Source organism: Eschrichtius robustus, chromosome 9 (assembly GCF_028021215.1).
Source record: "Eschrichtius robustus isolate mEscRob2 chromosome 9, mEscRob2.pri, whole genome shotgun sequence".
Taxonomy (NCBI): Eukaryota; Metazoa; Chordata; class Mammalia; order Artiodactyla; family Eschrichtiidae; genus Eschrichtius; species Eschrichtius robustus.
In genome coordinates this window covers 42,813,027-42,839,033 of record NC_090832.1, presented here as the reverse complement: position 1 = coordinate 42,839,033, position 26,007 = coordinate 42,813,027, and the positions used below count along the sequence as shown (strand labels likewise).

Below are 26,007 nucleotides of genomic sequence, written 5' to 3'. Positions count from 1 at the left end.
TTCCATTTTCCCCCTTTCTAAGCAGAGGCTGTTACTGTGATCAACCAGTCTGGTCCACTGTGGTATATACTGTGTGGGGTGGGAACATACTTGTCTTTCTCAGTTCGACAGTGCGTTGCTGGGTTCCCTCAAAAGCTGACTTCTGAGATAAGGATTTAGGAACAGGGAGTTTATTTGGGAGGCAACCCTAGGAGTGGGGAAAGTCAGACCAGAAAAAGAGAAAAGCCAATAAAGAGTACAATGATGAGCAAGTTACTACGGCAGGAAATTGGGGCTCAGTCCTGCCAGGGAACCTCGAGGAACGTACATTAGAACTGTGCCACCCAGGGATGGGGAAGCAAAGATTACTGAATGACGATCCCTCAGTAGTTGAGGGTTAATTCTTAGGTTGTGTTAAGCCACGGTTTGCTATAATGGTTAGCGTAGCCTGACCTGACTAATATACAGCACATCTCTCTACTGAGCTCCAGATCCACTGGCTATGACAATAACCATCCCAGTGTTTAAGTGATCTCCTCCTAACCTAAAGAATCAGGCCAGAAAACAGCCTGGATGCAACATTCACATATCAGTTTCCAGATTATCCAACTTTTCTAGATGAATAGGGCCTCAATTTAAAAATAAAAATGTTTAGCACCCCCAAAAATGGGATGAAAAACCCCGCAAAACTATACAAAACAAAAACATAATAATGATATTCTCACAATCCATTACATTCTTTTTGGCAATCTTAAACGCTGAGGTACACACACCCTCCCCTGCTTTCTAACAAGGTCGATAAAGTTGACAAGTTACCTTTCACGTCTAGATTGACCCAATGAGTGGTAACAAGAGATGCACAGGCAATGGGAATAGGAAAGAGGAAAGGGGTGAAAGTACTGCTCGTACGTATCGTCTAGAAAGAAGAGGACACTCTCCAAGTACCTGATTTGCACTTAGATTTTCACATCTTGGTGGCATGCTTGGATGCCTCTAAGGAACACTTCTCAATCTGTTCCCTCCTCTCCCTGTTTCCCCCTCTTAACCTGAGGCTAGTCTGTGAAGGATGCTACCAGAGAAGCAGCTTCTCAAGATCCTGGAAGGAGGAGGCAAGCTGGGTGCCAGGTGTGGAGCCATCTTCTCCTGGAGCCATGGTTCCCAAGCCTGGCTTGTCAGTGAGAACCCAGGTGGGTTTTAACACTACACGTTCCCAGGTCCCACCTCCGAGATTCTGACTGGTAGGCCTGGTGTGGGCTAGAAAACTGAAGTGCCCAGTGGGGACTGGTGCTGTGGCTCTTCCATGGCTATTAGAATCGAGGTGTACAATAAATGTTTTCTTGTCTGTCTCGTTACAAGGTTGTCAGCATCTTGAGAACAAAGGCCTTGTCTTTTCATCTTTGTGGTGTTAGTAGCTAGCAGAGACCATGATGTTGCTGAGTGTTCAAGACATGTTTACTGAGCAAAACAAGAAATTGCCATCTTGCTGTTTTTAAATTTTAGACTGTACTTCTACCTAGGCATATGAGTATAATTTAGTAGCAGCAAATATATAATTGCAATGTCAGATTTTCTCCTAAAATGTGTCCTCAGCAAATAGTGAGGGTATCCTCTATTATTTAAGAATCTGATACCCTGCCTTTTATGAGAATCTATCCTAGTTAAGATTGAAAACAACCTGGAAAATACATGAAACATTATCTTTCCCAAATCATTATTTAGTTTAGCATTCTACAGCCTTAAAGATCATCACCACATAAAGCTCTCTCAAATGACTTCACACAGTCATGTGGCATTGTGCTGCCATTTGCCAGTTGCAAGGACTGATTTGCACAGCTTAAACAGGTACATTCAAATACTGATACCCCCTTTTAAGCTTATACTGCATCCTTTGCTTCTTGGTTTCTTCTTCTATTTCATTAAGCAGCCAGGACAAATGTAAAGTGTTAAACTCCCAAACTTTAAAAATGTTTTCAGATTTAAGTAACATAAGCAGAGAACAATAAAACTACTGGTCTTTTCCAACAAATATGGATTCAATAAGACCTATATTTTGGTACTAACACTGTAAGTTACATTTTAGTAGACTGTAGACATCCGTAGTAGACATCCTGAGTGTTTTAGCATTTTTTTCTATTCTGACTGCCCATAACAAGCTTTTACACCACAGAAATCATATTGACTGGTTCTCTCCCAGCCCCTTGTGCATTTGAATGGTGGGTATATGGCTTATGATATGCCCTCGCAGGTATATGCTCACCACATGGATAAACTTTAACCTCAACTTAAAAAACAGTTTGTGGAACTGGCACAGCTACATGGAACAATTAAGTGTGTGGGCCTTATTTTTTAAAAGAATTCTCTACTTCTATGCAATGTATGTAAAGTCACACACACACACACACACACACACACACACACGCCCCTCTCTGCGAGATTCCCTGCAGCCTTGGTGGCCAGCCATTCTGATCCAGCAGTTCACATTGATACCCTTAAGGGAGATTATAATTCAAAGAAAAATTCCTTCACAAGTCAATCAGACTTTAGTCACTTGAGACATGAGAGAGACAACGAGACAGAGAAAACAAAAGCAGACATATCAGAGAGTTCCTAAAAATGATGCTGCAAGGTATCAAACATCTCAAAGACAATCTTGACATGGTCCTAGAGAATGGGCCCAGAACATCTGGATGATGACGGCTCACTGAAGGACTCCTATTCTAGGGGACAAAAGCCAAAGGAAGAAAAGTCTGAACTGGGGAGTGAGGAGTAGGTAAGGTGTTTCCAGAGGAAAATTCAGAGTATCCTTATTTTATTTTAGTTGAATACACGATTAAGTATTCCCTTGTCATACGTAACCCTTCTTACCTGCTTACTAATGAAGAACCTGACATGCTTTATGTATCTAGAGACATTTTCTGAAAGAGTTCTGCATTTGGCAATTAACTGTATACTTTCCATCAGGAAGATTAACAGGCTTCTAATTAGGGAGAGTGAACTTAAGATTCTGAAAACTGTTGGCCACAAAATTAGATGAGCAACTGCTTGAAGCAGATCCAACTTTTTCTTAAATTGTAGAGTGACCCAGAGTAAGCGCTATGAAAAATGAACACATGAGCTAAGTGGAACCTGAAGAGTGTTTGCTTTGGTTCCCACCACCAAGGAGATGATAGATGGACAGTGGTAACTGAGGGCACACTTAACTGCCAGCCCAAGAGCAAAACCAACATGTACCATATTCTTGCACTTTTCTGTAAGTGGTATTACAGCTATTACAGCGACGTCAAAATAAAAGTTAAAAAAAAAAACAACGTAAAAGGACAACTTGAATGGAGGAATAAAGATCACATAATTGGTGGGAGCTATGAACTGGGGAGAAATTGTAAGAGCTTCTACAAACTATAGAGCTTGACCAAGAGTTTACAACTCACTAGGTACATGTGACTAAGTACTGTCTTTTAAAACCCTGCCATCCTTTTTGTCCATCTCTTTGAAATCCACTGAGCTCAAGACTTTTCTCATAAAGAGCTACCTCCTATTTAGATCGATTCACCAGGGTACTCTGTCTGCCTGTGTAAACAAACTATTATTTCCCAGCACCGACAAATCTACTAGTACTTACAACTGACATATGACTTGTTCTTTGGTATATTTCTTAAGCGATTCTTTGTCCTCATTATAGTCCTGGACAGGCCAACCACTGGAATGCCCACCAAGCACATAACTCCGCAATCCCTTGTACGTAAACTGCTGTACACGGACGACTGGCTGGGCCAGATATTGGAACCTGACCCAAGAGCAGTCAGCCCATAAACTGGCCAGAGGTCTCTGAGCTGGTCTTGCATAAATCTTCTAATAGGGATGACAATATCTAACTGGGCCTCTCTTGAGGGTATTTGAAATGGACACAAGAGGGAGAGCTGAACTACTAAAGAGAGGTGAACAAGCCTCAAAGACACACAAACACACAAATAAATCAAAGACAGAGAAAATATCTGAGTCACAACAATGGGAGAGCAGGTCTGAAAATGAATATACTTCTGATGCTACGAAGCAATGAGATAATATAGCTGCTATTTTATATCTACAAACTCCTATCCCCCAAATTATGTTCCAGTCACACCAAAATGCAGCTTTTACTCTCCCACATACCCTAGCAGGCCTGGCTTAAGGTCTCTTTCAGGTAACTTGAGCGAGTCTCATTATAACTTTAAAAAACCTTTACAGTTGTCATCCACCTTGTAGCATTCACTGCTTCATCCTGGAGCAGAACCGTGTTTTGGCTGATAGCTCAAGGATCCTAGACAAATGCAGGAACCTGATGATGATGATGATAATGGCCCATATTCACTTATAACAATTTCAAAATCCAAAAAGCTCTTTAAAAAGGCAAGGTTTTCATAGGTAATCTGGCAGCAGACTCTGACCTAAATTGATGTGAGTCTTTATCCCATTTAGTGTGAAGTTTTATAAGTTTCACAAAATAATTAAATAATTAAAGCGTTTGACTACAGAGTACTGTCTCAGACACTGCTAGTGGGTTTCATAATATACGACACATGCATTGTAGTACTTTCTTAAAATTGAAACAAAAAAATCTGAATTCCAACATGCATTTGGGCCCCAAGAGTTTCTGAAAGGAATTATAGACCTATAATAGTTAACACTTAAACGGCATTTATTATGTGCCGGGTTCTATCCTAAGCACTTTACTGGATTAACTCATTTAATTTTCACAACAGCCATATGAAACAGATAGAATAATTCTCACCATCGTACCATGAGGAAGCCAAGGCACAGAGGAGTCGGGTAATATGCCTGGCTAGTAGGAAGTGGAGATGGAACCTCAACCCAGCCAGACTAGCTCAGGGACTCTTGCTCTTCATCATTATGATAATTCATTCAATACCCAATACATTCTTGTGGTCATTTTAAAAAGGTAGAGCTCTTGATGCATTTTCCTGAACTTGTTCCATGTCTAGCACATGGAAATATGGAAATATGTTCCATATTTCATGATATAATGTGAAACCGTATTTTATGTATGTACATATTCTACAATAAACCAGCCAGCAGCTAAATTCGTTCATCATGGCTGAGTTTGTGGGCCAGCCCATAATTTGCAGCATCTCACAGGTGGTACCTGAAAGGTTATCCATTTACTCATTAGATGCTTGAATTCCTTATATAATTTTTTTCTAGATGAACTTGAAGACCTCTAAAGCCTATAGGCAGCCTACTTATCTCTAGGCAGCTCTAGCCACTAAGAAGTCTTACTTGTACTGATTCTAAATATGCTTCCCTGAACCTTCAATCCATTGATTCTAAAGAATATAGAACAAGTCTAATTCCATATCTATAATTGAGCCCTTCAAAATGATTGCAGATAACAATCTCTCTCTAATTACTTCTTCTGGAAATGGTTCAAGGAAAACACAGGCAATGTTTTAAAAATATACAGCAAAAGTTGATGTTATTTAAACAACAAGAAAGAATAGCTTAAAAAACAAAATGTTGACTTCCAGGCTTCCATACGATAATGGCAGCTGCTTATATCCAAATCTCTCAACACATGCTCCAGAGACCTTAGAGATAAACAAGAAGAGCAAATAAACCTGTAAAACAAAACTGAAAGCTAGCTAAGAGAAAGACAGAATACTACAAACTTCAATTTCCACGTAAACAGACATTAGAAACCAGCACAGCTAATCTAGAGCCCATACTGGAACAGGAAGATCAGTGGAGACTGAGTGAAAAGGAGGAGAGGGCAATGGGTTCCTCATGACGGAGGAACACAGATAAAACCACCCTTACAAGGAGGGAATCCCACATGGAGCGGGGAAATATTGAGAACAGCCTTGAGACCTCATCAAAGCAGTGACTACTGGGGAATAGGAAGAGGAACCTGAAAGTTTCTGGGACCAGAGACGGCAGGCTTGGGAAGGGTCCTGGAGTGGATGGAGGTGACTTACAAGGGGCAAGAGTCCCTTGGAGCGTTGGCAATCAGGAGAAGGAGGCAAGCAGTATATTAAAGATCCTACAGCACAAATGAGAAACACAAAATCAGAACACATCACCTGCCCCCCTTAAACCTTAGGAAAATACTCTATTAAGTAAAATGCACTGAGCTGAGATTACTCTGAACTAAAAACTAGTACACCATCCAAACCTCTGACCACCACCTTAATAGAATAACTACTACTGATTCAGGAAAAGATAAGACATTTCAGAATGAATGGAAATAATATGCATTATTAGTACAAAACTACCACAAGAATCAAAATACCTTAGTTGATAAAACCCCCACCCCACCTCCCCCTAAAAAAGCCCACAAAGCAGAAGAAATCTGTATTTAATACGCTCACTTAAATTAAATATTCTTAAACAAACATTTGTACGTATGAAGAACCATTCCAAATCAGAATTCAAAAACTCAGAACAGAAAAATATAAAAAAGAGGAAGATGAACATCCAGAGATGACTCAGGGAAGAAAATAGGGGAAGGGAGGGAGACAAAATAATTTCAGAAATGAACATTTAAATCTGGGGGCCCGAAGAGAGGACAGACAGGAATGAAAATATAATAAAGGGTACTAAGGGGAGGAATAAAAATGCCAAGAGAATAAGAACAAAACACAAAAGAGCTAAAAAGTCTCAGAAAAAAATTGGTTGCTATAGAATCTAGGCAAAGAAGACCTAACATACATGTAATTGGAATTTCTGAAAAATAAAAACAAAACAAAGAACAGAATATGTGAAACTATAATTCAAGAAACATTTCCAGAGAGAAATGAAGTCTTCTATTGATACATTTCAAAGAGCTCACTAACATCTAAAAAAAATGACCAAGGATAATCAACTAAGATATAGCCTAGTAAAAGTATTACACTTAAACCACAAAGCGAAAAATCCTTCTGGGCCTTCAGGCAAGAAAATCAAATCACCTACAAAGCAAAGGATATCAGGATGGCATTAGATTTGTCAACAGCAACATGCAAAGCAAGATGACAGGAAAGAAAGTATAAGGCTAGGTCTTTATATCCAGTCACGCTGTTCTTCAAGTATCAAAGCTATGAAAAATATTAATAGCTTTAAACCTGCACAAACTCAGTACAGTACTCAGGAACCCCTCCCAAGGAATCTGTTAGAGGAGACCTTCATTCAACCAAGAGATGACAGTGATACTCTGGCAAAAGGACTGATGGTGAGCCCTGAATATATTTAATTTTAGGTCTAAGACCAAAACAAAGGAAGGTATAAAAGTAGAAGAAGAGTATATAAATGTAAGTGTTATTTGTCCTGACAAAGTATAAATAATATAACAATTTTTTAATAGTAAAGAGAAGGGAGAAAAGGGAAAGTAGCATATGCTCATTGGTTACCAAATGGGTAATGAAGTACAGTCAAAGGATATTATTTAAAGCTCCCAAGGGAAGATAAAGGGGGCTGCAGGCATTATAAAAGGTATTTATAGGTAAGCCCCAGAACAGGCGTCATCAAACTACAGCCAGCAGATCAAATCCAGCTCACTACCTATTTTTTAAGTAAAGCTTCACTGGGAAACAGCTACACCTATTCTTTTACATATTGTCTATGGCTTCTTTATTCTGTCCACATCATAGACATATTGATGCAGTCATATTGTCTACATTAGCAGAGGTGAGTAGTTGCAACAGAGACTATATAGCCCACAAAAGCCTAAAATATTTACTATCTGGACCTTTATACAAAAAATTTGCCAACCCCTAATGTATAACAAGAACGCAAACCTTCCTAAATGGCAAACAAACAGAAAAAGAAACGAAGTTTTTTAAAAAATGAAACACTTAAAAAAAAAAAAAAAAAGAAACACTTGACACCAAGCATATTGGTAATACCAATAAACGTAAATGTGCTTAACTCACATTAAAAGAAAAAATTTTCAGGTTACTTGTAAGACAAAGCAAAGTAAAATAAAAACAACTTTATGCTGTATACAAGAGAACAAATTGCAATCAAAAGGCTGAACATAAAGGAAGAGGCAGATATATTAGGCAAATATAAATAATATGAAATCAGGAGTTGTGACCTTGATACCAGGCAAGGTAAAATTCAGGCCACACAGCATTAACACAAACTGCAAATGCTAAAGCCACAGCAACTACCTTGATAAAGCAGAAACTTTATGCAAAGTTTCTGATGTGAGAAATGCAAAGAGAAAGCAACAGACACACAATAATAATACTTTAACAAACCACTTTCAGCCAAAGACACATCAAACAGACAAAAGGTAAATAAAGATATAGAAGACCTTATAAGGTATAGTTTATAGGTGTGTGTGTTTGTGTGTGTGTGTGTATCTGTGTGTGTGTGTGTATCACATCCTGATTATAAAGAATATAACTTCTCAAGCAAAGATGGGCCAGTAATGAAATTGTTCTAACATGAGGCCACAAAGAAAAAAAACTCATGAAGTTCCTTAAAGTAGAAATAATACAAACAACATTCTCTGACCACAATGCAGTAAAACCAGAAATGAATAGCACCATTGAAAAACAAATAATTTTCAAAAGGTCCTTCTACCTGGAGGTTAAAAAACTCTCTAAAACCTTGAGAGAAAGGGGATGTACAAACCAAAACTGCAGAATTTATAAAAAACATATAAATAATGAGAACACTACATATAATAATTACAGGATACCATTAAAACAGTGCCAAAGAGCATATATATTATGCTATCTTTTGCATAAGAAAGAGGGGAGGTGTGCATGCACGTGTGCACAAACACCCACACATGTTTTTGATTATTTTTGCTAAAACGAGGAACATAGGAAGGATAAATCAGAAACCAAGGTTTATGAAAGGGATAGGAGAAAACAGAATGGAAGGTGAAGGGATATGAGTGTAACTTCTTTGGTATAATAGTTTTGACTTTTGAAATATGTTTTACAAATTCAGAAAACAAAATTAATCAAAAGGCAAACTCTAAAAGTGTACACAAACATAGGTTTAAAGACCTGTTTCCTAACTGTATACCAAATCAGTAATATGACCACACAAAGAAAAGAATTAATTCAAATAACTTTTGAACATGCACTCTGACCATATATACCTTAGTGGAATATACTCTAAACCCAAAAAGAACTGCAAAGAAGGCTTAAATATTACTTAGTTTCTTTGTGGTTGCTGTTACTGGCAATGGTGTTGGGGTAATAATTCTGAAACTATTTTGGAGAATAAACTGAGTTCATAAACACAAGGAGTCCCTGTGAACACCTTCATATACAAATGAAGTAAGTAAGTTTGGAGAGTCATAAGTATCTTCTCACCCTCACTTTCCTATTGGCTAGAAAACTCTTTTGAAAAGTACATAAATGGTTGTACAACAATGTGAATGGGTTATATTTTTTCAAATTTGTATATTATTTTTTATTGTGGTAAAAAATGCATATCATAAAATTCACCATCTTAACCATTTCTAAGTGTACATGCAATAGTGTTAAATGTGTTCAAATTGTTGTGTGACCAGTCTCCAGCACTTCATCTTGCAAAACTGAAACTGAACTGCAAAACTGTTTTCCATGGTGGCTGCATAATTTTATATTTTATATTTCCAATAATCCACAAGGATTCCAGGTGCTCCAATTGCTCCCCACCCTCACAAACACTTGTTCTTTTCTGGTTTTTTGTTTGTTTGTTATGGTAGCCTCCTAACATTTGTGTGGTGATGTCTCATTGTGTTTGATTTGCATTTTCCTAGTGATTAGTGATGCTAAGCATTTTTTTTTTTTTTTTGGCTGTGTTGGGTCTTCGTTTCTGTGCGAGGGCTTTCTCTAGTTGTGGCAAGCGGGGGCCACTCTTCATCGCGGTGCGCGGGCCTCTCACTATTGCGGCCTCTCTTGTTGCGGAGCACAGGCTCCAGATGCGCAGGCTCAGTAGTTGTGGCACACGGGCCTAGTTGCTCCGTGGCATGTGGGATCTTCCCAGACCAAGGCTCGAACCCGTGTCCCCTGCATTGGCAGGCGGATTCTCAACCACTGCGCCACCAGGGAAGCCCGCTGAGCATCTTTTCATGTGCTTGCTGGCCATTTGTGTATCATCTTTGGATAAATGTGTATTCAAGTTCTTTGCCCAGTTTTTAACTTGATTATTTTGTGTTGCTGAGCTGTAGGAGTTCTTTATATATTCTGGCTATTAACTCCTTTTCAGATACATTATTTGCAAATATTTTCTCTGATTCCACATATTAATTTTTCACTCCATTGCATCCTTTGATGCTCCGAAGTTTTAAATGTTGATGTAGTCCAAATAAATAAATACATACATAAATAAATCTATCATCTTGCTAATTATATTCTCTTTGTCTCATCTATTCTTTGTTCCCTTTTTCTTCTCTTCCTGCCTTCTTTTGGATTATTTATGATATCATTTTACCTCCACAACTTACTTATTAGTTTTAGTTTTGTCTCTTCTATTTTCTAGTGGTTGTTCTAGCATTTACATCTTTAATTGATTACAGTCTACCTTCAAATAATACCATACCACTTCAGGTAGAGTGCAAGGCCATCACAGTTAGTCTGGGGATTGGCACTGCTGTTGTGATCTTTACCCTTAGTGCAGCACAGACTTCAAATTCTTTCTGTGCTGAGCTGTCATTACCCTGTGCTTCGTGTGGCGGTGTGGGGCAGAGCTGGAACGTTAGCCTCGGAGTTTCTGCTCCACCTTCAGCTTTCAGCAGTTCCTGCATACCCGCACCAGCGGGGTCTCATTCCGCACGCCAGTGCCTTCCCCAGTGGCAGACTGCTACTGCGTGTTACTGGTGTTAGGTTTATTTTGGGGCCAGGTTGGTTCTTGGTATCCTGGTCTTAGGCAGGCGCTGTGTACCTACTCTTGGAGGGGACAGAACAGAGAGCTGTAAGGCTTCCTGTCCCTCCCACCTGTGGCAGCTGAACCCTGCCATGTATCTGTGGTGGGTCTCAGGCAGGAAGGGTCTTTCTCTCCCTTTCCCAGCAGCACGAACCTCTGCTTTGTATTGGGTCAGAATCCTGGACCCGAGAGATTTTCCTGCCCTTCCCTTAGGAGATGATGGCTTTTGTTTCTACTCTCCTCCCAAAAGCAGCATCTTTTTGCCTGGCTCCTTTGGGAAGAAAGGAAGGAAGATTCTCTAACCTCCTCCTGAGGCAGAAGGGTTTTTTTTGCTTCTAGCCTTCCTCCAGAGGCCCCGGGGATGAGAGGGTTTGTGGCCCTGTCCCCAGTGAGTTAAAAATTTTGCTTCATATGAAAGATGTGTCTGGAGAAGCAGCAGGGCTTCATGCCTAGTACCCAGCAGCAATCCCCCCTCAGGCCTGCATGACTGATGAGGGCAGGCGAGGCATCTGTGGAGACCCAAGGAGGAAGGGCTTACAAGTAAGAACTCCCCTTGTGCTTGGGGCTCCCAGTTATTCTAAACTGATACCCTATCCCATATTTGGACTTCAAGGAATTTAAAATTTTTTAGTTATTTCCTCTTACTTGCTTCTAGGGCAGCCACCACTTCCTCTCATGCTCTGTCAAAGGTGAACAGTCTATGTGGCTCATCTCTCCTAGGAGGGGCTTGTCACACTTTGGAATTGAGCTCCCTTGATTTCCTTGTAAACTCAGCCCTCTGATACATTCGGAAAGTTATGACTTTTGTGGGCTCTCTGGATTTTTCTCATTAGGATGAGAGTGACATGTTCTTACAGCTTTCTACATCCTAAGTGGAAGAAGAACTCAGGCTTATGTTTTGTATGTCTTTGCTTTTTTATTTCATTTAAAAATTAAATTTTATGTTATAAAAATATTGCTCTGTGGTGGATTGAAAAACAACAATAAAACTGGTCCTTCACCACAAATAGTACGAAAAGCAGCACTGTTCCAGTGCATAAAGTAGTCATGGTTATGACAAGATTGTCCAATCTGAGGGCACACTGTTTAGCTACAAGAACATTTCTTTTGGACCTTATGACATACTTATGGATATAGCACAAGAGGTTCATACTAATTCACATTTAGCAGAGGGTAAGGCAGTAGGAGTGGTTAATAAAATATTTTCACTTCCAAAGATTTCTTCTGTAGACTATCATATAGTGCTGCTAATTTTCTCCCTTTCTAAAACAGGTTCATAGCATTTGTCCCAATTTTCCCTGATGTAAGGGTTAATTATTTAGGAATCTTTCAGAATGTCTCAGATTGCCTCTGGAAAAGGCACATCAAAATAAACCATAGGTTCTACCAACCAGCAAAGGTGCTAATTAAATGGAGACATAATGAGAAGAGAAAGTAGCCTTGAAGACACTTAGTAAACTATATCTCTAATCTCCCCTGATAAAGAGTTTAGAAGCAATCATTATTTTAAAGTATATTCTCTTATAACACTTTCATTATGGACTTATCCCTTTGCTGCTCTTCAGTCTTTCCCAACAAAATACTGAACACCTCAAGGATGATGTTGTATCCATCTTTGTACTTCTCAGGGTCTAGCCCAGTGCCTGGCATACTCCAGGCTCTGAATGATTATACATTAAGTGAAATGAATAGATTTGATAATGGTTCTGCCTAGCTTTTTCATGTATCTTCTTCCTCTGGGGTATATCCTTCTCTTACCGCCCTCTCCCCTTTCCTTTTTTGTGAGTGTATATATAGATCTCACAGAATCCCTATCTACCAGTGTCTGCCTGGCTCCCAGGTACCCACTACTGTTTGAAGACTCTGCTGGCAGCCCTTTTTGCCTGATCAGCTGGCCTCACATCTATAATAGGAGCCTTAGGACTGAGATACTTCTGGCTCTGTTCTTTGCTTGGATGACCTGGCAGCCTGCTTGATGGTCAGCCTTTGTAGCCAGGTAAGTTTCCCATAACCACCTCAGCGCCTGGGTGAATGGATTTCTATCTGAACCTACCTAAGTTTCCTCCTCATTGGTCACGTGCAGCCAGAGACTCACATACCTGAACCTCTGAGTCTCCTTGAGTCACAGTAGGTACTTCATCTTATGCTAATATATATTATTTAGGTTTCTATATGCAGTGATAAACCTTCCATTAGGATATATAAGGAGAATGCCATCGAAAGCAGAAACTACATTTTTTTTCTTTTCGAATCTTTCAAAATTCCTAACATAGTACTATGCCCAGAGTAGACACACAATTACTAAATGAAAGGATGAGTTGAATGCTGCATTGAAAGCTCTTCATAAGTTCCCTGCAAGAATTAAGTCAACTTACATTTATACTTTAGCCTTCCCTTACTTCTTCTCAACACCTCATTTTTACTTCTTCATGTATCTCCATGGGAAGACTAATGTGTGTTGAACGGTGATAACTGATAATCTCTTAGAGGACCAAACATATCTTGCAGTTCAATATGGTTCACATTTTCCCATAATCATATATTATGATTACTATTCTATTACTATGATTACTCACTATTCCCATACATTTTAAAGAAAAGAAACTCTTACCCAGCCTTAGCAACACTTATGGTTTGTTGCTCCATTGCTTCGTGGATACTGGTTCTGTCATGCTCTTTGAGGCTATTAAACTCATCAATACAGCAAAGGCCTGCATCTGCAAGGACTAATGCCCCAGCCTCCAAATTCCATTCTCCTGAGTCTTTTACAGCAGTTACCGTCAGACCTAAGGAAACAAGCCAGCTATGTTAGCTTTTATTTTCGAAAGCGTATCTTATAACTATGAAGGTAAATAAATTCCTATATTTTAAAGGGAAGGGGATAGAGTCAAGGCTTTAATTTCTACCAACAACACATGGCATCAGGACAGCTACTTCAGGTATCCATTCACTGGAAGATCTCGGGAGATTCTATGTTCTGAAAATCTAATATATGTTATTGAGTATTTTGTGGCAGACAGAAGTCCCCAAATTTTCTGCCTCTCCTTGGTAGGTACGCTCACTGAGCAGTCTAAACTTTTAGACGGAGCAAACAGATCTCCAGAGATCTTATGACAATAAGTGCTGAACTATATGCTGTTTACAGAGAAGAGTCCAAAGACAGAGAACAGTAGATACTGCAGTCCAATGATGAAAACGAAACGTTTGCTGCCAGTCACAGTGTGAAGGAGAGGATTCCCTTCATAAGTATTATCAGATTTTGAGTCATCCTTTATACCAGTCAATAAAGCAGAGCTGGTCAAAAGCAAAGGCTTTGGAGCCACCTAGACTTGGATTTGAACCTTGGATCTGTCATTCTGGCTGTCATATTGTAGACAAGTTTCCTAATACAGGCATACCTTGTTTTATTGAGCTGTGCTTCACTGCACTTCACAGATACTGTGTTTTTTACAAATTGAAGGTGTGTGGTAACCCTGAGTAGAGCAAGTCTACTGGTGCCATTTTTCCAACAGCATTTGCTTACTTCATGTCTCTGTGTCACATTTTGGTAATTCTCGCAATACTTCCAACTTCTTCATGATTATTGCATTTCTCGTGGTGATCTGTGATCGGTGATCTTTGCTGTTACTACTGTAACTGCAGGTGTGGTGGGAATAGTCAGAGAACTAGAATTAGAGGTGGAGCCTGAGGACGTGACTGAATTGCTACAATCTCATGATAAAGCTTTATGAGGAGTTGCTTCTTATGAATGGGCAAAGAAAGTGGTTTCTCGAGATGGAATCTACTGCTACTGAAGATGCTATGCAGATGACTGAAATGACAGCAAAGGATTTAGAATATTACAGAAACTTAGCTGATAAAGCAGCAACAGGATTTGAAAGAACTGACTCCAATTTTGAAGGAAGTTCTACTGTGGGCAAAATGCTACCAAATATCGTCGCACGCTACAGAGAAATCACTGGTGAGAGGAAGAGCCACTGATGCGGCAAACTTCCCTGGTGTCTTATTTTAAGAAACTGCCACGGCCACCCCAACCTTCAGCAACCACCACCCTCATCAGTCAGCAGCATCAGCATCGAGACAAGACCCTCCACCAGCAAAAAGATTATGACTTACTGAAGGCTCAGATGATGGTTTGCATTTTTTAGCAATAAAATATTTTTTAATTAAGGTATGTACTTTTTTTAGATATAATGCTATTGCAGACCTAATGGACTACAGCATAGTGTAAACATAACTTTTATATCATTGGGAAACCAAAAAATTCATGTGACTTGCTTTACTGCAGTGGTCTGGAACTGAACCTGCAGTATCTCTGAGGTATGCCTGTATATCCAGGCCTCAGTTTATTTATCTATAAAAAAAGGATAACTATAGAAAATACTTAACAGATTCTTAGATATTCAAATAGAATATAAATAAAGCTCTTTAAAAGGAGCACAATGAGTAATTATATTAACTATTGTTGATAAAAATTGATAAACCTCTGGCTAGACTGATCAAGGAAAAAAAAAGGAGGAGACACAAGTTATAAATATCAGGAATGAAAGAGGGGCCATCACTATAGGCCCTAAGGACATTGAACTAATAATAAGGAAATACAATGAATGACTCTATGTCCTAGCTTAGATGAAATGGTCAATTTCTTCGAAATATATAAACTGCCAAAGTTTATCTAAAAAGGAATAGATAACTTGCAAAATCCTGCATCTACTTTGAAAATTGATTCTATAGTTAAAGACGATGCAAAACAGAAATCTACAGGCTGAGATGACTTCATGGTGAAACCTACCAAACAGTTATGGAAGAAATAATACCAATTATACCAAAACTTTCAAAAATATAGAGAAACAAGGAACACTTCCTAACTCATTTAATGAAGCCAGCATTATCATGACACCAAAAACAGATAAAGATATACTAAAACTACACACCAGTACCCCTCATTAATATAGATGCAAAAAACCGTGAAAAAATAAAAGTAAATCAAACAATACATAAAATGATAACAGATCATAACTAAATGAAGTTTACCTTGAGAATGCAAGGCTAATTCAACATTCAACTATTAATCACTGCAATTCATCATATCAACAAACTAAGGAAGAAAAAGCAAACCTCAACAGATACAGAAAAAACACTTGATAAAACTCAACAATCATTCATGATTAAAAAGAAAAGAAAAAAAATCTCTCAGAAAGCTAGGGAACAGAGGGAACTTCTTCAATCTGAAAAAGGGTATTTACAAAAATCCTGCAGCTAACATACTTAATGATAAAAGACTAAATGCTTACCCCCAAGATCAGAACATGGCATGGAGATCAGCTCTCATCACTTATTCAAAATCATACTGGAGGTTCTAGCCAGCGAAATAAAACAAGGAAGAGAAATAAACAATGTACAGATTGAAAAGGAAAAATTAAAATTGTTTATATTTGCAGAAAATACGATTACGTAGAGAATACCAGATAATCTACAAAAAAAATTCTAAAACTAATAAGTAAGTGTAGCAATGTTGCAGGGTGCAAGTCAATATACAAAAATCAACTATCTTTCTGTATATTAGGAAAAAACAATTAGAAATTGCAATTTAAAAATAATATATTTATAATATTACCCCCAAATATGAATACTTGGTTATAAATCTTAAAAAAGATGTGCAAGATCTGTGTGTAAAAACTACAAAGCATTGATAAAGGAAATCAAAGATGATGTAATCAAATCAAGAGATATTCCATGTTCATGGAATGAACTGAAAACTCAATACTTTTAAGATGTTTCCCCAAACTGCTCTATAGATTCAATGCAAGTCCAAACAAAATCCTAGTGGGATTTTTGTTATAGAAATTGACAAGGTGATTCTAAAATTTATATGGAGAAGCAAAGAAAATAGAAGAATCAAACCGAAAAAGAAACTAGGAGGTCTCACATGACCCAATTTCCAGATTTACTACAAAGCTGAAGTAATCAATTTTGTGTGGTATTGGAGAAAAGATATAGACAGACAGAATAATGAAATAGAATAAGAGTCCAAAAATAGGCCCACAAATATATGGTCAAGTAATTTTTGATAAAAATGAAAAAGCAATTCGATGGAGGAAGGATACTCTGTTCCACAAATGGTGCTGTAATAATTGGATATCCTTATGCAAACAGAAAAAAAAACCCCCAATATTTCTCCATACCTCACATTTAATACAAAAATTAACTCATAATGAATTAAAGACCTAAATGAAAAATGTAAAACTTACAGAAGAAAACATAGGAAAAAAGCTATGTGAGCTCCTCTGGTTTCTGGTGCAGCACTTAAAGAGCTTAGAAGTTGCTAATCCATCCTAAAAAGTGAAAACCTAAACAAACTGAAAAATCAACAATTGTTCTAAGATCCATCAAAAAAAATTAGCTCACAGGGCAAACTGCTCCCCCAAAATTGGAAAGACAGAGAATTATAACTCACCAGAACAGAAGCCTCTATGGGCACCAGCACTGGGACAGGAAGCCCTGAACTGTAACTGACAAATTGCTGGAGCCTCCGTGTGGACAACTCTGAGAATGAAAAATTCCTTAGGAACCCAGTCATGGAGGGGGTGGGTACAGACACTTTTGTGAGTTTTACCTCCAAGAGCTCTACCAGGTTCTCACATTGAATATCAACAATTTGTCTCTTGACATTGTAAACAGAGAGATTAAAAGTCTAAAAAAAAATCAAAAAGAAATTCTAGAGATCAAAATCACTAGAGATGAAGAATGCCTTTGATGGGCTCACTTGTAGAGGGGACATGGCTAAGGAAAGAATCTCTGAGAATGAGGATACTCAGTGGAAATTTCCAAAACTGAAAAGTAAAGAGAAAAACATGGAAAATAACAGAACAGAATATCCAAGAACTATGGAACAACTACAAAAGGTGTAACATACATGCAGTGTATGTAATGGGAACACCAGAAGAAGAAAGAGAGACGGAACAGAAGCAGTATTTGAAGCAGTAATGAGAAATTCCCAAAATTAATGACAGACACCAAACCATGGATCCAGAAAGCTCAGAGACTATAAAGCAGGAAAAACACTAAAGAAACCATACCTATGCATATGATTTAAACTTTAGAAAATCAAAGGTAAAGAAAAAAGTCTTGAAAAAAGCCAGAGTGGGGGAAAAACCACCTTACCTATAGAGGAGCATAAATGAGAATTATATCCAACCTCCCCTCAGAATATTTCAATACAATCTAAAAAATACATTATGGCAAGACTAGCATTCAGAAGTGAAGATAAAATCACACTAAGTTCTGCACTGGTTGGATAACATCCAGAGCAGGAGTCAGCAAACTATGATCTGTGGGCAAAATCTGGCCCAACCACCTGTTTTTGTAAAAATCGTTTTCTGAAAAAAAAAAAAAAAAAAAAATCGTTTTCTGGAACACAGTCATGCTCATCATTTACATATTGTCTACGGCTGTTTTCACACTACAGTGGCAGAGTCAAATAGCTGTGACAGACATTGAATGGCCCTCAAAAATCTAAAATATTTATATCTGGCCCTTTACAGAAAAAAGTTGCTGACTCCTGATGTACAGTATTAATATCTACATTGAGACATCAAATTTTAAAAGAAATACTAATAAAAAAGAAAGTAAACAAATAATGAAGGACATGGAAACAATGCCACTTAAAAAATAGTTTACTGCATAGGCTATGATTAGCCTGAAACAAAGATTTAGAGAAGAGAAAGTAATAATTATTACATATTTAGAGAACTATCCTATGGAAGAGCAATTAGGCTAATTTGGGGTGGCTTCAAAAGAAATAACTGAGACCAACGTGCAGAATTTTACAGGGAACTACTGGAAACCTCGAGGTATTTAAAAAGGAATGAGCTACCTTGCAAAGTAATAAACTTTTCGTCAAAGTAATCTTTAAGTAAAAGTGGAAAGTCCACTTATCAGAGATAGTGTAGAAAGGTATTCATGCAATGAATAGGTGGCTGAACAACACGAAATTAGAAAACACCGAGATGAAAGAAAATGAAGATACAACATACCACAACTAATGGGATGCAGCTAAAGCAGTGCTTAGAGAGTAACTTATAGCTATAAACGTCTACATTAAAAAAGAAGATAGATCTCAAATCAACAATCTATGCTGCCACTGGAAAAAAAGCAGAGCAAACTAAACCCAAAGCAAGCAGAAGAAAGGAAATAATATATAACAGAAACTACTGAAACAGAGAATATAAAAACAATAGAGAAAATTAATGAATCCAAAAATTGACAAATTTTAGCTAGACTGACCAAGCCAAAAAGAGAGAAGAATAAAATTACTAAAATCAGGAATCAAAAAGACGGGACATTATTAATGACTTTACAGAAATAAAAAGTATTACAAAGGGACACAACAAATAACTGTATATCAACTAATTAGATAATTTAGATGAAATGGACAAAACTCTAAAAAGACACTACCAAAACTGACTCAAGAAGGAAAAGAAAATCTGAACAGACCTATAATAAGTAGGGACTGAATTAGTAATTTAAAAACTACCCACAAAGAGAAAACCATACACAGATGGCTTCACTGGTGAATTCTACCAAACATTAAAAGAATCAAATATGAATCCTTCACAAACCCTTCTTTAGAAGTAGAAAAGGAGGAAATACTTCCTAACTCGTTCTCTATGAGAACAGTATTACCCATACACCAAAAATCAAAGTAAAGACCAATATCTCTTATGACTACATATACAAAAATCCTCAACAAAATACTAGCAAACCAAATCCAGCAATATATAAAAAGGACTATATAACCATAACCCAGTGAGATTTATCTCAGGAATCCAAGATTGGTGGTATAACACCTGGAAATCAATTAATGTAATATCCTCATATTAATAGAATTAGGGACAAAAGGTATATGATCATCTCAATAGAGGCAGGAAAAGCACTTGACAAAATTCAACCACGCTTCATGAAAAAACACTCAAACCAGGAACAGAAGAGAACTTCTTCAACCTGATAAAGGACATCTACAAAAAACCCAGAACTAACATCATTCTTGATGTAATAAGACTGAATGCTTCCCTGTTAAGATCAGAAACAAGACAGGGACGTTCACTCTCACTGCTTCTATTCAACACTGTCCTGGAGGTTCTAGGAAGGGCAATTAGGCAAAAAAATGAAATAACAGACATCCAGAGGGAAAGGGAGAAGTAAAACTATCCCTGTTTGCAGATGACATGATCTTACATATAGAAAATCCTAAGGAAACCACTAAAAACCACAACAAATGAGTTCATCAAGGTTGAAGGATACAAAATCAATTTTTAAAAATCCATTGTATCTCTATATACTTGCAGTGAAGAATACGAAAATATAATTAAGAAAGTAATTCCATTTACAAAGCATCAAAAAGAATAAAATACTTAGGAATGAATTTAACAAAAGAAGTATATAAAACTTATACTGTGAAAAGTACAGAACGTTGTTGAAAGAAATTTAAAATGACGTAAATGAAAAACACCCCATATTCACTGACTTTTTTTGCTTGTGCTTTTTATCATCTCTCAAAAATACTGCCTAATCAAGGGCCAGAAGATTGATTCCTGTGTTTTCTTCTAAGAGTTTTATACTTTTAGCACCTTACGTTGATGTCTTTGATCCAGTTTGAATTATTTTTTGCATATGGTGTGAATAGGGATCCAAATTTATATTTTTGCATGCGGATGTCCAATTTCCCAGCAGTAACTTTTGAAAAGACGATTCTTTCCCTAATGAATTGTCTTGGAACCCTTATCAAAAATGAATTGACCATAAATGTATGCGTTTACTTCTGGACAATCAACTCTGTCCTATTGGTCTATATCGTTATGCCATTACCATATTGGACTTCATCAAAATTAAAAGCTTTTGTGATGCAAAAGACACCCCCAAGAAAATGAAAAGATAACCTACACTACAGGAGAAAAATTTTGCAAACCTGGTAAATACAAGTCTCTTATCAGAGACTATATATTCTATATATATTTAGAATATATAAAGAACTCACAATCTAATCATAAAAAAGACAAACAACCCAATTTTTTAGATGGCTAAAGGAGCTGAAAAGACATTTCTCTACAGAAGATATACAAATGGCCGATAAGCAAATGAAAAATGCTCAACATCTTTAGCCACCAGGGAAATGTAAATCAAAACCACAGTGAGAACCACTTCTCACAGCACCCATAGGTATAATCAGAAAGACAAAGTAACAAGTGTTGGTGAGGATGTGGAGAAATTGGAAAGCTTATACACTGTTGGTGGGAATGTGAAATGGTGCAGCCACTCTGGAAAACAGTCTAGTAGCTTCTTGTTACCACATGATCCAACAACTCCACTCTTAAGCATATACCCAGAAAAATGAAAACATATGTCCCCCACAAAAATTTGTATACAAATGTTGATAGCAATATGTCTGTTATTTAAAAAAAATCACTGTGTAATCATACCAGGGGTATTTGGAGATAGATTCTTTGCATGCTGGATTCAAGGCCTTAACAGGCACAAATTCTACCAACAAGATCTACCAATTAATTAGCTATTAGTTCATTGTGAAATCTTTCCACTTCCTATCCTTTCTAGTTTTCTACCTTTTCTAAATAACCTTGCATATAAGGCCTCCAATCTCAGGAAGCTGACTTGCCTAGCTTCCGTCAAGCGTGACTCCATCTAACGTCATTTGTCTCTATAGTAACCGACTAAAAAAGCTGCTGTGCTTAGCAGAGGCTTTGTGCAAGCAGTGGTCCAGACTAGAGATGTTTTAAAGACTTGAGTCCCCTCTCTACTTACCACAGAATTCTTCCTGGTACTAGGAAAAGGAGAGAGCCTCTGACAAACAGGAGAGGTGGAGGGTGAAAGAGAAAAGGACAGAATGTAAAACATGAAGGACAGTGGACTACAAGTAGAGACTGAGTTCAAAAGGAAACGAGTTTAGAAGGAGCTTCATTTATAAGAGGACTAAGAACACATGGTTAAAAACTAGATACAAGAAACAGAATGTAATTATCAAGCATTTCCATCCATATTCTTCTGGTCAGAAACAATACCATGATGTTGATATCAGCAGATTGTCCACAAGAAACATGATTATGGTGCTTCAGAAAGCTGACTAATATTGATAGCAATCCAAAAGGTGTTTAACAGTATAGTCCAGCTATGGATAAGGGGCCAAACACAGCTTATCTCTTCAACAAATCTGTAACCTAATGGTGGGTAGCAATGAACACAAAACAGTGAAACTGTTACAGAGAATGGAGGAGGGGGACATACTTTATGTAACAAACATAAAAACCTTATTAAAATTGTAATGATGCATTCCAGGATCTATCCTCCCCCACCTCCCAATCACTCCTCCCGCAACAGGAGACTTGGCATCTGTAGCCTCAATGGGGAGGCTCCCACAGCTCTGCCTTGGCTGCAGCCTCCTCTCACTCCCAGTATATACCGGGGCAAACCTCATTCATGGAGCTTTGTTCCTCAAGAGTTCATTCATCAAGTCATTACTACAGTGTCTGCCAGCCCGTGGGTTCTTCCAGGAAATTATACCAATTGCTTTTCTGCACGTAAAGTCCACTTTAAATATTATCCAACACAGTGGACAGAAAACAGAGAAGCACTAAGTCAGCAATTAAAGGAGCAGGTTTCTGAGCACCACTGTCCTCATTTGTTATCTGGAGATGATATCTTACCTTCCTACCATACCAGCGTGCTGCAAGGCTCAAAAACAGGTTATTTAAAAATTTTTTACAAATAGTAAAGAAAACATCATAGGTATATACATATATACCATATATCTGTATGTATACTGTATATATATACACACACACAGCCTTTATTATGATACCGTATTTTGCCTCCCATAGAACTTTAACCACTACTGTTAAAGTTGCGTCTAACACTTTCTATTCTGTACCATACTGACTTGATTACATAGTTATCTTTCCTACTGGACTATAAGGTCTTTGAGGATGATGTCCACATACGTTTTTGTCTTTGAATATTCCACAGAGCCTAGCACAATAATTCACATAATAAATACTCTCTCTCTATATATATATAAAATGAGTTATTATTATTAAAATCATTACTCTAGGAGTTATTCCTTCTAGAAATGTCTGTAAACTGCAGCAAATCTCTACGTTCTACATTCATACAGAAATTTTCATTTAAAAATATCGTGAAATTTTGACATCCTATAACTAATAATAATAGGGAGCCCTTTAAACTAACTAAAGATCATATTACAACAAGCCTTACATGAGAATTTTGTTAAGAGATGGGGACAATAACGCAAATGTCTTCTCAAAGAGAATTCAACACAGTGATAATATAATTACCCCAGGTGAAATTTAGGATTTGAACAAAGGCAAGAGGTCAGCATTTCCATACCTACGATAACTTCTGCAGCAGGCAGGGTCTGAGACTTGATTTAATTCTTAGTTCTAATACATTTTAATACAGTATATTTTAACTTAATCCAATTTAATTCTAGTACATTTTAACTCACTCCTTCATCTAGTTTTGTGTGTGACCTCAATTTAACTTCAAGTTTAAGATACTTAGGAGCCCTCTGTAGATGAACTTTGGAACACAGACACGAGTTGCATCTGGTCTGCTCAGAATTTAAGGTGTGCATGCCCTACAGTAGGCACTTCCTCTGAGGACAGCTACAGCACCCCACCCCACCCCAGCCCACGACCTGCTGGCATGCCTAAATGACCACCTCATTCCCCTCCACACTTGATAGATGGACAGTACGTGGATTAAACACACTTAGAGTACCAAATAAACTTAATTCTGGGAGGAAAAATTATACCTGCATTAGTTGGCTAGGGCTGCCATAACAAAACACCAGACTGGGTGGCTTAAACAACAGAAATCTATTTTCTCACAGTTCTGGAGGTTAGACATGAAAGATCAGGTGTCAGCAAGGTTGGTTTCATTTGACTTACAAATGGCTGCCTTCTTGCTGTGTCCTCACCTGGTCTTTCTTCTGTGCATGAGTGCCCTTGGTGTCTCTTTTTATGTCCAAATTTCCTCCTCGTATACAGATGCCAGTTAGAATGGATTAGGGCCCAACCTAAGGGACTCACTTTAACTTAACCACCTCTTTAAAGGCCCTGTCACCAAATACAGTCACAGTCTGAGGTACTGGGGGCATAGTAGTGCTTCAACATATGAATTTGGGGGTGGAGGGCACAATTCGGCCCATAACAATAGCTAACTAGGTTCATTTATCTCTGTCCTAGGCATTAATTTAGGCTTTGTTCATTTAAGAGCCAAAACATCCTTTTTCAACCATCCTTCCCCCAAGCAGTCTGTACAGAGAGAAGTGATTTGGGGATTACATTCCGTGTAGACCTCCAAGCATCATGTGGGTCCCCTTGGGTACCTAAGACATGACAGCATTCATGGTGACCCATCTGTTGCAATATGGTTAACTGTTTGAGGGTCACCAAAAAGTTGTTCAGCAACAGATCTTATAGACTGCCTCTGAAACCAGAAAAATGCTTTCATAATCTTTACCCCTATGGCATGCCAGTTAATTTAGAGATATGCGAGGGTACGTCTGAGAATCCCTTTGGCCTTTCCTGGAAAGCACTGTCAATGGTGAGGAAACTATTGGAGAGCTTATCCAAAGGCTCTTTAATATTTCTGAGGGGCACTAACAAAGAGTTAAGATGGGAAAGGCAGTATGAAAGGCCTGGAGCCAATTCTGTGGCTTCCAGTGAACTATTAGGGAGGGGTTTTTTTCCCCTTAAATACTGTTATATACGACATGTTAAAAGATTTCAAAGAAAATAAGCCAAACTAGTAGAATCCAGTAAATCTTCTCATTCTTCATGCTGCATACCCACCAGAAGCGAATCTTGTGATAAGACGCACCTTATTATGACACACCTATGGTCAGATTCAAAATGCACTTGATTTTACCAAGCTTACAAGGTCATTTTTATAAAGCAAGTGGATTAGAATCTCCTCTTAAGTGTGCCTGCAGTAATCAGGAAACTGCATACACCATTCTCAAGGGAGTCATGTTTTATACTCCAAATGGTTATTTATCTTATATGTCCAGTGTGTCTTACAGCATACAGCAATTTATACTTTATCTGAGGTGGTATTAGGCCCAGCACTAATAACAGCGAACAGAAAATACAGTTTCTCACTCAACGTAATCTGCATCTATCACCACAGTATCACTCTTATAGTCTAATGCACACAAGCAACTGAGCTTGAGGCAACCTTTTCTGGTAGGTCATATTTGACTGCTAATCCACTCACGATAAAATGGGATCCCCACTCTAAGTACTTTCCCTAAATGCGGGGAGGCCTGGTATTAGCTCTCCCATATTAATTTTCAAAGGACCATCAGATGAAGAAGTCATCAAAAACAACCTACTTAGGTATGAACAATGCCCAAAGAATGATAACGGAAAAATTCTCAGCACCATACTAAGAGAAAACTTCCAGCATAGATGATACTTAAGAAATAATTTTCTCTCTCTGTATTTAATTAGCCAAGTTTAATGGTTTCATTCAAAATACTTAAGGAAAAAAATGATGGTTTATGCAGCAGCCAAAAAAAAAAAAAAATCCCTTTATACCCCTCTTACTTAGTAAATAGAAACAGTTCAACAACCTTACAAATGTGTTACAAGCTCTCCCTTTTCCTACAGAGGTAGTCAAGCAGCATAAATACACTGACACTGAATGGGGAATAATCAAGCAAAGGTTCCTCTGAACTTGTGGTGTCTGTCACAAATTTTTACTAACAGTTTAGGTCATGAATTTTTTGAAAATTGCATGTCTTGGTATGTTTTTGTGGTTTCTCCTCTGCTTTTCCCTTCTCTGTTATATCTGTTGCCCTTTGGTCTCCTGACACTTCCATTTTCTCCTTTTATGTTCCTGCTGTGCCCACCGCACGGGAGAAACCTGGGCGTAACCGATCCCACCTTTAATCATCTTTTTCTTATTCCAGACTTTTCAGGTTGGAATGGGAGGAAAAAGACCCAGGTGCAGCCCAAATTCTACCTATTCCACAAAGTGTGGGTGGAAAAGCGTCTCCTCGCCCTTCATTTTGTATCTATTTAACTAACGGCGCTGTCGTGCCCAAACGCATACTGGCCAAGAACTAGATTTCCAAAATGGCTTTGCTCC

At 38.0% G+C, this 26,007-nt stretch overlaps 1 protein-coding gene across 2 annotated transcripts in view; it reads right to left on the bottom strand.

The window, feature by feature from the left end:
- The window catches only part of MCM9 (minichromosome maintenance 9 homologous recombination repair factor), an 84,967-nt gene that overhangs the window by 17,845 nt on the left and 41,115 nt on the right, over positions 1-26,007 (bottom strand). For both annotated transcript variants that reach the window (XM_068551143.1, XM_068551144.1), the window contains exon 8: positions 13,433-13,607. In XM_068551143.1, coding sequence (XP_068407244.1) covers positions 13,433-13,607 — 175 coding nt within the window. The remainder of the gene's footprint in view (positions 1-13,432; positions 13,608-26,007) is intronic.